Source organism: Carcharodon carcharias, chromosome 7 (genome assembly GCF_017639515.1).
Source record: "Carcharodon carcharias isolate sCarCar2 chromosome 7, sCarCar2.pri, whole genome shotgun sequence".
Taxonomy (NCBI): domain Eukaryota; kingdom Metazoa; phylum Chordata; class Chondrichthyes; order Lamniformes; family Lamnidae; genus Carcharodon; species Carcharodon carcharias.
In genome coordinates, this window is record NC_054473.1 from 159,805,100 (window position 1) to 159,819,402 (window position 14,303).

Below are 14,303 nucleotides of genomic sequence, written 5' to 3' on the forward strand. Positions count from 1 at the left end.
CTGCTTGATCTACAATGTACTGCAAAGACATTTCAATCGGCTTCATTCAAATTAATGGTCAGCTCACCTTCAGTCCACTGGTTAGCTTAAAATCTTTCACTTAAAAATGCAGTTAAAGAAAAACAGTGGTTCCTATTTCTTATGCATACTTGCAAAAATGTAAACTATAGCCTCAGCACTGCTACTTTCTCTGTGACTCAGATGCAGATCAAATGGATTAAAAAAAGGCATTTCCTACCGTTGTGCAGTTGCTGGAGTACTCTTCTGGATTTACAATCTTCAGTTGATACAGCATTTTACAGACAATGATGATGCATACCCACAAAGTAGAAATGCAGGAAGCCATTGGACGGAACTTAGTGTATGGCAGAGCAAATGCCCATAGGACAATAAAGAGAAAATTCATGATGGATGGCTGGAAAACAAATTTGGAAAATTAAGTATAGATTATTTTCTGAGCTTATGGAACAATAGGTTTACTGGAGGAAAAAACTTTAATCAACTGTCGAACTGACTCATCTTTATCAATGTCACAATAGTGGAGATATTTCAAAACTCTTTGCTTAGAATATAGTCACAGTTTAATGTGGTCAAATTTATTATAGGATCATATTTATCATCATTTCTCCATGCTGCCATACCGATCAGGTGCTTAAAGCATTTTGAAACACAGTGTTTTCCTCAGTTTACATAAAATAGTATAAGATTCAATGATTTTGGATTTACCTGCAAGAACAAGATGAGAGCAAGTTTACTGCTTAGTAACTTAAATCACAACCATTCAGGATCTTTAGAGTAGATAACATTATTTATAGGTTCATACCTCTTTCACTGCCACCCACACACTGAACAGAGCTACTAGTTTCAGCACGTGCAATTCAAGAAGCCTCCAAATAATCACTTGGATGCAGTTGAGGATCTTGGAGAATTTCAAGAAAAGTACAAGGAGGCGATCGACCACTAAACCCCACTTACTGCAAGCAACTGAAATCAGAAAAGACATTAGAGTCTGAATGGCAGGCTTCCTCCTTTTGAATAATGTAAATAAGGGAGATGGTGGTGTAGTGGTAATCTCACTGGACTAATAATCCAGAGGCTCAGGGTAATGCGCTGGAGACAAGGGTTCAAATCCCACAGCAGCTGAGGAGATTTAAATTGAATTAATCTGGAATTGAAAGCTAGTCTCAGTAATCATCAGGTAACACCTGAATAAACAATCTATTCTCAATAAATAATATTGCATATTTAAAAAGGAACATAAATTATAACACTAAGGGCGGGATTTTCCAGCCCACCTGCCACCAAGATCGTTCAGTCCTGCTGAAGGTCAATGGACTTTTGGCTGAGCCGCTGAATCTCCCACGTGGGTCCCGCCACAACAGGGCCAGTAAATCCTGGCCTAAATCTCGCGGTCTATAACATTTAACTTTAAAAGATTAAGTCCAAGCTAATTTTTACATAAAAATAATAATGCAATGTTGCAGAGATATGGGGCCTGATTTTTAATACTAGGGGAATCGGCGGGGGGGGGGACCTGGAAATACTGGGAATGCAAATGATTGTGTCATTTCGTAGAAGGCGCTAACTAGCATTTCCTTACGTCCTGGCCAGTGGCCGGTTTGAGGGGCTGGGAGGCTGCTGGGCATGAAAGCTTGTGGTAGAAGGTCACGGCCAGGAACATTGGTGATGGTCTCCCGCAATCAGAAAAGCACAGAGTATGGTTCGGGAGAGGGGGTTTGATGTGGTTAGAGTGCAGCATTGAGGAGGAAGAGAAAGAAAGACATAAAGGAAGGGAAGGGAGAGAGAGAAAAACGAAAAAAAAAAGCAGCAGCCAATTTCAAACAGAATACTGAGAGTACAGCTCTTCTCCGAGGGTGGTGGCAGTGAGGGATGGGATGAGTCGATCTCACCTGTTCCAACAACATCAATATCTTGCATTTATATAGTGCTTTTAATCTAGTAAGATGTCTGAAGGTGTTTTACAGGAGTCTTATCAAAATAATTTGACACTAAGTCACATAAGGAGATATTAAGAGAGATGACTAACAGCCTGGTCAGTGGTAGGCCTTAATGTTTAAAAGCAAGAGAAGTAGAGAAGTGGAGGGAATTCCAGAATTTAGAGCCTTGGTAGTTGAAGGAATTCAACTATCAATGGTGGCTCGCTTAAAATTAGAATGTGAAAGAGGGAAGATTTGGAAGAGAGCAGAGATCTTGGAAAGTTGAATGAGAAGGAGGTTACGGATAAGAAAGGATGAGGGCATGGGGAGATTTAAAATTAAAACATGAGAATTTTAAAATCGAGGCATCAATGAGCACAGGGGGGATGGGTGAACACTATTTTGTGCAAGTTAGGATATAGGCAGCAGAGCTTTGGATGATGTCAAGTTTACATAGGGTAGTAGATAGAAGGCCAGCCAGAAAAATATTAGAATAATAAAGTCCCGAGGTAATAAAGGGAGAGATGAGGGTTCAGTAGTAGATGAGTTAGAGCAGGGCAAAGACCCAAGATCTCACAACTGTGGAAGTCTTGGTGATTAAGCAGGTATGTGGTGGGAAGCTAATCTCAGGTTCAAATACACAGCAGGGTGATGATGTCACTGAGTGGTAGCATATGAGGAATAGGAAATTGCTCATCTACTTGGTGTCCCACAGTGATATCATTTGCAACCAGAGGGTCTCCTTTCTTCTCTACTTTTCCACTACCTTCCTTGACTTCAAATCCGCAATTGTGATGACTGCTTGATTGACATTTAAGTCATAGATTAATCAAAATTTCCTCCCTAATAGATCCATTGCACATTATGAAGTGGCAAAGCAGTTATGATAAGAACCAAAAATGATAGCTTCCCAAAGTTAAATCTACTGGAAAAATGTAGTAGTGTAAATAAAAGATAGGATTCCAAAAAATCAGTCAAGCGACTCCTCTCAGCATTATGTTTTGCAATGCACCTACCTGACCCTGCCAAAGCTGATGGGTCAGTGGATGATTTACGTGTCTTCAGTCTGTTGGAGGTGCATCTAGAGTGTGTGCGCCTGCTGGACTGGCCAGATAGTCTGTCAGAAAATACCTGGGAGAAGGCGGAATGCCAGGTTCACAATGCCTCCAAACCTTACAGAAGAAAACTTAAGCTGCCCGATACAAAGGAGAGCACGTAAAAACTATATATTTTTAAAATGATATGGCAAATTTTTCAAGATCCATTCCACAATCCTAGACTTTTCCTCCTGTTCAGTCCCACAAGGCCAATATTGTCTGGTTTCACAAGGTGTACCAGTGCCAACTGGGCCCCCAAGGCCCAATATGCAGCGACTTTAAAGTCTGGAGTCCCTATTTCCCTTGCATTGATGGCCATGTAGTAGGAGGATCAGATGCTGTGCTGCCACAAGACCATCCTGGAAACCTGGGCACTAGGCCAGAATCCAGTGCAGCCAGTTCCCAGCATAGTTCTTGGCTTCTTGAGCTGCATCCCACCAAAGTTATAAAAGACACTTTGTTTTTTTAAAAAAAAATGTGTGGTGGAAAATAAAACATACATTTAGGGAAAAATAATTCAAAGACCAATTATTTAATTTATATTTTAGTTTGGACTTATAAATGACAAAGAAAAAAGGATAAATAAGGCTTAGCAATTGTGCAGTCAATAGAATAACTTCATGACCAATCAGATTTGAACCAGTTTAAATGAGTACACACCCTCTAATCTGAGGAAAAATATATTGGTTTTAACCTGTGGAAGAATAAATCAACCTTTGTAGCCGCAAGAGCCCTTTTTAGTGAGGTTTATGGTTTGGATTGCATTAATAATGTATCACATTCCTGGATCAAAGTAAACCAAAAGCCTCAAACTGCATGTAAGTCAACTGGTGATTGGTGTAAAAGGATAATTTCTTTTGAGCTGAGTTGACCTTTACATAAAAGTTGGAAATGTTTGCAATTTTTGAGTGACATTTATGAGGGATGATTGGATTTACAACAGTTAAAATTTAATAAAAGTGTAAAGACCACCAAGGTTAAACTGTACAATATATACAGAGTGCTGATAGGGGTTTTGGAGTTTAACGTATTAAAAAACCTCAAAGAATGCCCTCCCCAAAATCAGAAAATGTAACCTTCCTAAGCCTCGGTCTCTTTTCCCTTGCTGCCAGTAGGTAAAATTTGAACTTTACTGAACCAGGAAGAATAAATAAGACAGCATCCATCATTTCCTTAGAGCCATTTTATTTCAACTAAGAAGGTTTTCTTTCTGTTGATCGCAGAAGGTTGCGGGTTTGAGACCTGGTGGGAGCATGAGATCACAATATAAGTCGGCAATCCAGTTTTATTGGAGTGTTGTGTTACCCTTTAGATGAGATGTTAAACTGAGGTCTTGTTTAACTGGCTATTAGTCTCATTGCTGTTTGTGCGGCATTGCTTATCCTAACATAACTGATATACCGTTGGGCTACTTAGCTATGTAGATTCTTTCCTCTGCTAGCCTACTTTCGCCATTTAATTTGTTGCACATGAAGAAAGCAAGACATGACTTTTCAGAGACATGATAAGACACAATACATGACTTCAGTCTTCTTAAGTCTCAGTTTACTGATGATAGCAAGCTAGGTGGAAAGGTAAGCTGTGGGGAGGACACAGAGGCTGCAAAGAGATATAGACAGGTTAAGTGAGTGGGCAAGCAGATGACAAATGGAGGGAAGTGTGAAGTTATTCACTTTGGTTGTGTGAAGTTATTCACTTTGGTTATAAGAATAGAAAAGTAGAATATTTTTTACAATGTGTGAAACTTCTAAGTATTGATGTTCAAAGAGATTTGGGTACACTCATACAAAAAAAGCAGAAAGTTGGCATGCAGGTGCAGCAAGCAATTAGGAAAGCAAATAGCTTGTTGGTCTCTATTGCAAAGGGACAGGGGTACAAGAATAAAAAAAGTTTTGCTACAGTTTTACCGGGTTTTAGCGAGACCACTTCTGGAATACTGTGCACAGTTTTGGTCTCCACATTTCAGAAAGGATAGTGTTACAGCAATTGCCCACCAAATTGGTGCCTGGGATGAGGGAGTTATCCTATGATGAGAGGCTAAGTGAAGTGGGTTTATATTCTCTGCAGCTTATAAGAATGGGAGACGATCTCATTGAAACCTACAAAATTCTGAAGGGGCTTGATAGGGTGGATGCTGAGAGACTGTTTCAGCTGGTTGGGGAATCTAAAACACAGGGGCACAGGCTCAAGATAAGGAGCTGATCATTTAGGACTGAGATGAGGAGAAATTACTTCATGCAAAGGGATTTGAATCTTTGGAATTTGCTACCCCAGCTAGTTGCGGATGCTCCATTGTTGAATACACTTAGGGTTGGGATGGACAGATTTTTGGTGTCTCAGGGAATTAAGGGATATGGGGAATGGGAGGGAAAACAGAGTTGAAGCCCAGGATCAGACATGCTCGTATTGAATGGTGGACCAGGTGCGCCAATCCATATAACTCTTCTTTTCTTTCCACAGATGCTGTCAGACCTGCTGAGTTTTTCCAGCATTTTCTGTTTTTGTTTCAGATTTCCAGCATCTGCAGTATTTTGCATTTATCGACAGTCCATATGGTCCACTCCTGCTCCTGTTTCTTGTGTTCTTTTACTTTTAGAATTCAAATGTTCCTCTTTAAATGACACAAAATATTTTATCTTCAACTATTCATTTGCTTGTCTGATCAGAGAAGACTGAATGAGATTACCAAATATTATAAGGGATTCAAAAGGAGAACTATCTATGTGCAAATACAAAAACATACGCTCTCCTTCAGATCTGCTGTCCTCCAATGCAGGTTGATCATTTTCCTCACATTCTGGGTCTTCAGCTGCCCCATTCTGAAGGGATGCAGTGACAGGTCTTCTGTTATTGCATAAGCATAGTAAGAACGTTAGTCATGTTTTATATATTAAAACGGATTGTTCAGTTAGGAAAGTTACAAAGTTCTTTACCTCCATCAAGAACCTTATTAAACAGCCAAATCAACTGCTGAACTTGTCCTTTTATTTCAAACATCCTGCGTATGCCAATAGGTGACCTTAACACTGCCACTGAAGAGCAACACAGTCAACAGCATTTGTGCTATTTACAAGCATGTAATTGATCTGTTTCACTTCACTGTGCCCACCAATCTTAGTACAGCACATATCAGATAAATAAAGCTAATATCAAGAAGGAAGGAACAGTACACATCTAACTTCACAGGTTACACAAAACCTAGCTTTCTTTATTGGTAAGTAAAGCCCCACAGATAATGCTAGATCATCAATTCAGAGATGGTATCATCCTTTCATTGCACTAAATTTTAATTGATAATTATTATTCTATCCTGCACGATGGTTCCACTGAACAGACAGGAGGGGATTTAATTTAAAACAGCCCTGATTACTCCTCTCAGGAAGGTAAACAGAAAGGTATTTTTGATTTCCCTCTTTATAAGTGGTGGTGTATTTTCCACAGCCCTTCAGTTTTTGGAGTGATCCAACCCTCTATTAATAACCCCACGGCAAACTCGAGATAGGATAAAATCAGAGGATTAGTTTCTTTTACACACACTCAAAAACCACAGGAAGGAGGTTTGCAACATAGCCCCCGGTACATTCACACAATAAAAGGGGGATAAGGGAAAGAAAGAGGTACAGGGCAAAGGCCACAGAAAAATAAGAATTATTGTTTCATTCAAGTCCAGAATCAAAAGTCCTTCAGAGAGGTTAACTAGCTGAAACTGATGTGGGGTGATCCACTTTTCCAGTAGCGCTGACTTCCGCGATGGGAGAAGCACATAGAGATGAATCAGTCTTGCAGTAGGCATTGGTACTGAAGTTCAGATGTTCCAGTAGAAAACAGTGTAGATGATGGCCAGGCAATTTAAACCTGGACAGAGCTCCGATTCTGCTGCTGTTTTGTTGATGGAAGATGGCAGACTGCCTGGATTCAGCTCCACAAGGCAATATTACAGGTTCTAGCAGCTTGGGGGATTGGGGAGGGGGGTGGGGGGGAGGGGGGGGTGGTGGGGAGAGAGGAGGAGCAGGTGGGGTCATATGATATGACTCCTACTTCTTCCCCTTGGTTTGGACAAAAGATGTATATTCCTCGTCTGGATTCTTGAGATGATTAATGTTGCATCCATTAATACATTTCAGAAGTTTCAGAGCCCCTCTGTCCTTGTCTCCATTGGCCAGAACTCTGCCTTAGAAATATAAAAGGTCTTTGTGCATCTCCTTGGAAATTGATTTCTGCAGTCACACGGGGCATTAGAGCCTCTTTAGAGTTAACAATATCCTTGCTGTTGCCTGAAGGCTAGAAATTCCTTTTGTGTGAACCATAGCAAGTCAGCCTTCAGTCAGTGTAAAGCCTTTGTCCATTTAAAAAAATAATAACTTTATAAAGTAGCCAGGATGAAATATATATATTTCTTTCCCTTCATGTCTTCTGGGCATGACACGCCTCCAACACAGGAGAAAAAAAATGAATTCAATTGCATTTTTTTTATTGTGGTCTTTGGGAAGGGACAATAGGAAGTGAAGAAATGTATAGGCATTCTCTCATTCATGCTGGCACATCAGACACATAGCTACCAGGGGAAATGGCAGTTCCCTGCTGCATTTTCATTTTGTAGTTTAAAACCCTGGACTGGGCATCCGCAAGGACACTGTCTGGTCTTGGGATTTGGGAAGGTTTAGGTGAATTGGGAGGATTCGAAATTCATCTGCATGGGCAAGTCTATTCGGTGTTAAAGAGATCTGACTCTCCTGTGTTGGGGGTCAGGCATTGTAACCTCCTGACTAAGTTAGCACTCAGGGGTGAGTGATGCTCAGGCTACACTGGGTGACCCGCAAGAGAATGCAGGACGTCTCACGCGGTGAGAGTCTGGCCCTGGGAGCATAGGGCTAAGCTGCTCTCGTCCAGCTTGGATCTTGTCTGTCCACTTTGGTAGCCCATGAGCTCATTTGTTCAGGCCCAGAGACGGGGGTTAGGCTGAGAATCAGGAGAGTGGGGTGTTTTAAAGTGACCTTGGCCTCTTTTTGTAGAGTTCCAGCTTCTGCTGCTAGGTGCTTTGGGTTGGCACAGCATCAGCTGGGCAGTTGGTCCCTGAACTTGGGCCAGCCTTTCTGGGCCTGGATGAGAGAAAGATGGCCTTCTTGCAGGGGCCTGTCCCACATCCAGCATCCAGATATAGCTACAGTGCTGTAGTCTGGTGGGGTGTTATGGATCATTTTAAGCAGGGTGGTTAATTCTGTATTATGGTGGGTAAGCCTGGGTTCAATCTGGTTGGGGTCCCTCTGCTGTTCAGTTGGGGTGTAAGCATCCTGCCTTTTGGGACACTACTGCCCTCTGGTGGATGGTCAGCTCTTGCTGTGCTGCCTGGTAACTTTTCAACTAAGTGAGGCATCACCCTTACTCTTTCTGGGCCACATTTAAATTCACCATAAAGGTAATGGTCAGGCCAATCAATGGCTTTCTACAGGGGAGTTTTGGCTTTGGAAGGGGCACTCTCCTAACTTGTTCCATGTCCCATGGAACCCTTCTGCCCTCAAGTGGAAGCGCAATTCTAGCTAGCCCCCGCTTGTGGTTTTTCGACCGGGGGAGGCATCTCACTGCCTATCCGCTCATTGGTTTGGCAACTTCCTTTGTCCCTTTTTAATGTCAGAAAGGAGGTTTCTGGTAGCTATACGTCAGGCAAGTTATTACCCTTTTTGGATTTAATAATCTGCCTTCATTCAGGCTCTTCAGCTAAGTGGGGCCTCTCCCTCACTATTTCTTTCCCTGCTCTAGGACTTCTCTGGTCCCTATTTAATTCTGGGATACCTAGGGAATCTATTTCAGATTCTAGAGGGCTTCTTGGGACCTCTGTTAATTTTACTGGCCTGACTTCAGCCTTGCTACCTTCAAGCCGCTCTCGCAGGAGGTCAATGGTGCTATTCCACCCTTTTGGGCCTCAGGACATTCCCCAGCTTTCTGCTGCTCGGTATTGGCCTCTTTTCTTTCAGTGGCTAGCACCTGGCTGCCAGCCAAATCGTTTCCAAGGAGAAAATCAATTCCTCCTGCTGGTAGTTTAGGGACAATTCTTACCGTAACAGGGCCTGAATCAAGGTCACACTCTCGGTGAGCATTATGGAGGGGTACAAACACAGATCCTCCTCCCACCCCACTGATCAGGGCTTTTGCTTTCAAGTAGGTTTAGGTTTCCCTTCAACATTAAGGACTGAGTGGCCCCTGTGTCCTGGAGCAGTACCACGGACTTGCTCACATTTTGGGATGGGTAGGGGGACACTGTTCCTGAAAGGACAAAACTCTGGAAGCTCTCTGGAACTTTGTCCGGCTGAGACACACAGTGCCATGCCCTCCAAAGGGTAAGTTTCAGTAGTGAGTGGCCCTGCCTGTTCTACTGCACTACCTATTGGAGTGCTGTTCTGGGGTCTACTTATGTGGAGCTCTTCTAGGCCAACTGGCTTGCCTCGCAATCTCCGGTATTCAGGTCTGGAATGGCCTATTTTGTTGCAATGAGAATGTACTAACCTCTAGAAATTCTCCTTTTGGCCTGTAGGGGGAGGCTTCTCACCCCCTCTTTTGTGTTTTCTTTTCTGGGCTGGAGGGGGCCTTTCCTATCTAGGTTGCCCTGTTTAGCTTTCCAGTGCTCATGGGTGTGGTTTGGAAAGGGTCTGCCTGAGTTACAGGCCTATGGATGAATTCATAGCTGTCTGGTCTGATGGCTGCAGCCCTGGCTGTGAGGATTCTCTGCTCCTCTCGGTGTATTCGCAGGTTGGAGAGTAAGCAATTTTTGAATTCCTCCAACAGTACCAGCTGATACAGTCCCTCATAGGTGCATGGGATTCTTAGGGATGTTACTCATTGGTTGAATGCTATATGCTTCAGCTATTCAAACTTGAATTAGATTTGTATGGACTTATGAGCATTCCGGAATTGTTGGTGATATACCTCCAGGACTAACTCGTAGGTACTTAGGATGGCCGCCTTGATTTGTTCATAATTCAGGGACAGATCAGGAAACAGCATGGAGTAGACCTCCTGGGCTCTCCTGGACAGCTGCCCTTAAATTAAAAATGCCCAGATCTCTGAGGGCCATTTTAGCTGTCCTACTATTTTCTCGAAGGTGGTAACAAATGACTCCACATCACTCTCTTCAAATTTAGGAAGGAATCTCTCATACTTGAGTGCCTCAGAGAGTGGTTCCGGATAAGAGGATAAGGGGTGCCACTGCGTAGAGAGAGATTTTCCCTTGCCGCTTCCAATTGTCTGGCCACTTTCTCCCTTTGAGTTGCTCGCTCCATTTCCAATTTTTAAAGCTGGAATTCACTTTCCCTTTCCTGTTCCTTTGCTGTCTCTCTTCATTTTTCCCTCTTTCCTGAGCTTCCCTCTCTTTCTCCCTTTCCCTCTCCTGAAATTCTAGCTGAAATTTAAACTTTTCCAGCTCTCAATTGGGTAGGGGAGGGAATTTGGAATCATGACTGAGCTCTGCATCAAACTGTCCTGCTGGTAACAAGAGATCCAAATGTACCACCAACAACTGGATCAGTCCGTTTCTTGTGATTTTGCTGGGCAATTTTAACTGTACCTCCCTCGCGACAGCTTTCAATTGTTCTGTGCTAAGGGCCGCCAAAATTTCACCACTTAAATTCCCTTGCTGAACAAACATCTGGGCAACAAACGTTGTTAGGAAAAAGGAATTTGCTGTGATAAATTACTTGTATTTAAAAATTTGTTCCAGCCACCGAGTTTTCCTCTTAGCTTTCAATTAGCTCTTTTAAATCAGATTTGGCTCATCTCTCTGGACGCTGATCAAATTCAAATTGGGTTTTTCCCAGGACCTGAGCTCCCGATTTCTGTTACAGACAGGAGGGAGTTTAATGCAAAACAGCCCTGATTTCTCGTCTCACCAATCATCTGTAAACCAAAAGGTGTTTTTGATTTTTGATTTCCCCTTTTATAAGTGGTGTCGTATTTTCCCCAACCCTTCAGTTTTGGAGTGATCCAATCCTCCATTAATAACCCCACAACAAACTTGAAATAGGGTAAAATCAGAGCATTAGTTTCTTTTACATACACTCAAAAATGCAGAGAAGAGGTTTGCAACATAGCGCCCAGTACATTCATACAATAAAAGAGGGATAAGGGAAAGAAAGAGGTACAGGGCAAAGGCCACAGAAAAATAAGAATTATTGTTTCATGTAAGTCCAAAATCAAAAGTCCAATGGTTTATTCCTTCAGAGAGGTTAACCAGCTGAAACTGATGTAGGATGATCCACTTTTCCAGTAGCGCTGACTTCCACGATGGGAGAAGCACATAGAGATGAATCAGTCTTGCAGGAGGCACTGGTAGCGAAGTTCCAGTGTTCCAGTAGAAAACAGTGTAGATGAGGGACAGGCAATTTAACCAGACAGTTCCAATTCTACTGTTGCTCTGTTGATGGAAGATGGCAGACTGCCTGGATTCAGCTCCAAAAGGCAATATTACAGGTTCTAACAGCTGTGGGTGGGGGCAGCCGGGGGGTGGGGGGGGGGGGGAGAATCATGTGACATAACTCCTACTTCTTCCCCTTGGTTTCAATAAAGGATGTATTTCCCTGATCTGGATTCTTGAGAAGGTTAATGCTGTACTTACTAATAAGTTTCAATGGTTTCAGGGCCCCTTTGTCCTCACAGGTGTATCGTCTCCATTGGTCAGAGCTCTGCCTTAGAAATGCAAAGGGTTTTTGTGCATTTTATCGGAATTTGATTTCTGCAGTCACAGGGGACATTACAGCCTCTTTAGTGATACGAGATCCTTGTTGTTTTCTGAAGGCTAGGAATTCCTTTTGTGTGAGCCGTAGCAAGTCAGGCTTCAGTCAGTGTAGAATCTTTGTCCATTTTTAAAGAAATAATAATTTTATAAAGTAGCCAGGGTGATGTAGACATATATAAATATATTTTTTCATGTCTTCTGGGCATGACGTTACTATCATTTCATTCTATTACTCAGGAAGAAACAGGAGAACATTTATCTTCCCAGTGCTCACAGAGAGGAGAATCTAAGCTCTCCTAATGGCTCCATAGGTTCATACAATGAGCAGCTACTCCATACAAACCAGAAAAGTCTTTGATTTGCTCCCTAGTCTGCAACAAATTCACTGATCTCAAGCTAGAACACAATTCTGCTGGAAATACTCAACAATAGAGATTGGGTGAGGACAGAATGGGGCTTGACAGCAGTGCTGACCACAGTTGAATATCCAAACATTAGCAAGGTTTAACCATAAATGCTTGAACAAGACCAGTGCCCATGGAACTGTACCATAGCAAGGTCATCAGGGAAGAAGGGAAAATTGGTACTAAGAGGAAAACAAGAATTCTAGTGCACCAGACAGTTTATTCCTCCTCAAATTTTCTTTCTAACTTTCTATTTGCTCAGATTCCTCCAAAGGCAATGGTTAACATCATGGTTTTATTCATGAGGACCAGAGGTCTCTCAGGAGCTCATACCTAGAAGGCAATTCTTCTTGCATAAATCTAGATAATGAATGCTATTGGACAACTCACCACAAGGGTCAGCCCAGTCATAGCTGATCATTTTCCATCATATGCAGTGGCAGTCAAAGTGTTATTGTTAGCCTCTGTGTCATTGGAAACACACAACTCTCAAAAAAACTAACCCTTTGTATTATGATGTATAAAATTGTCTCCGCCGAAGCACAAATCAAAAGAAATAAAATCCAACCTCTAGTTTTATAAGAATATAGATTGATGAGAATAACAGCGGAGGGATACTCTCTGTGGGTTGTTGCCGTTATTCTACCTGGTTACTACAGTTAACAAAGAACACCTATGCACCTGAGCCACTAACATTTAGATGGTACACCTCCACTGCAGAGTTAATTTTGAGACACACAAAAATATAATAGTGAAGAAATTTTATGTCATTGATTTATTAGTGAGACACACATATAAGTTAGAGTGTATGCCAGCATTACAGTATCTATTTTAATAAGGACTGCCACTTATAAGCCACTGCAGGCACAATGGAAATATTATGTTAGTTCACAAAGCACCAAATGCTCTGCTTCTAATGGCTTCTGGCATTGACTACTCAAAACTAGGATTCTTTGAAAGAATTTGTGATGTAACAATAAAATTTCCACATAATGGCTGAATTTTTATCTCAATTTACTTAAGCCAGATATCCAACTCTGAAATTCAATGCATCAACATTAAATGGATTAACTTAAAAGTACAGTTAGAGGGGTGGCAGCTGTACAGCCATGTTGTGGTGAAATGCAGGTTAGGTCCTTCTAAGACACTAACCTCAGCCATATTACAATGAAAAGATGCCACGTTGAGGCTTGGGAGGGGGAAGAAAGAATCACGGATTTGATCATCAACTCCCAGAATTTGTGTAATCCCGCGAAATGGCAAAATGGTAGGAAAAGAACAACGTGAAAAAGCAGATGATTACGCACCCATACTGCTGATATACATAAGCTGGCAGGAAATTATTATTTGTCAAAGTTAAAACATAAGACTAATGAAAAAAAGGGCATGCCAAAATTGAGATGTAAATAAGATAACACCTACCCCTTAGAGCGCTCTGCTGAACTTTCTTTCAGTCTATTAATGGAAAGAAAGCAAACATAACATGAACTTAAACAATGAAACTCACAAGTTCCAAGCTGCAACTAAAAATAGAGCAAAAAAAAAAGAAAATTTGAATACATATGCAAAAGAGACATAATTTAAACCTAACTGGAACTGAGTTGCCCAAGTGATCAGGAGCTAGTGGAGTAATACTTGTTCAGAACTCTGTCTTTTCTGAAATTGCAATGCCATTGTAAGTATGCAGGCAGCTTTTGCGCTGAGCGTAACCTGACCATGCATATGGCTGATCTAATTATCAATGCACCAACCATTTCTTTGATAGTACAATCATGTGAGAGAACTATAACCCCAACTTCCCACTTGTGGGTGTACCCACACCATGTGGACTGTAGTGGTTCAAGAAGGCAGCTCACCACCACCTTCTCAAGGGCAGTTAGGGATGGGCAATAAATGCTGGCCTAGCCAGCGACGTTCACATCCCGTTAATGAATTTTTAAAAAACCATGCAGGAGGGCAGTTAAAATCATCAAAGTTATTTACCCACAGTGGAACAGTAAACTTCTGATTTTACTGTGCAACACTTAAAACCTGCTGTCCGATTTCCATCTAGAACAATGGGAAGTGACAGGATATCACATAGCCCTCAAGCCACTTGTTGATAGCAGGTAAGTGGAGGGATCGGCCATCAGGCTGTGTT

At 41.9% G+C, this 14,303-nt stretch overlaps 1 protein-coding gene across 5 annotated transcripts in view; it reads right to left on the bottom strand.

Moving 5' to 3' along the window:
• The window catches only part of piezo1 (piezo-type mechanosensitive ion channel component 1), a 358,563-nt gene that overhangs the window by 94,017 nt on the left and 250,243 nt on the right, over positions 1-14,303 (bottom strand). For all 5 annotated transcript variants that reach the window (XM_041191993.1, XM_041191996.1, XM_041191992.1 and 2 more), the window contains 4 exons: positions 13,586-13,618; positions 5,778-5,878; positions 824-984; positions 239-415 (listed from right to left, as the gene is read on the bottom strand). In XM_041191993.1, the coding sequence (XP_041047927.1) occupies positions 239-415; positions 824-984; positions 5,778-5,878; positions 13,586-13,618 (472 nt within the window). The remainder of the gene's footprint in view (positions 1-238; positions 416-823; positions 985-5,777; positions 5,879-13,585; positions 13,619-14,303) is intronic.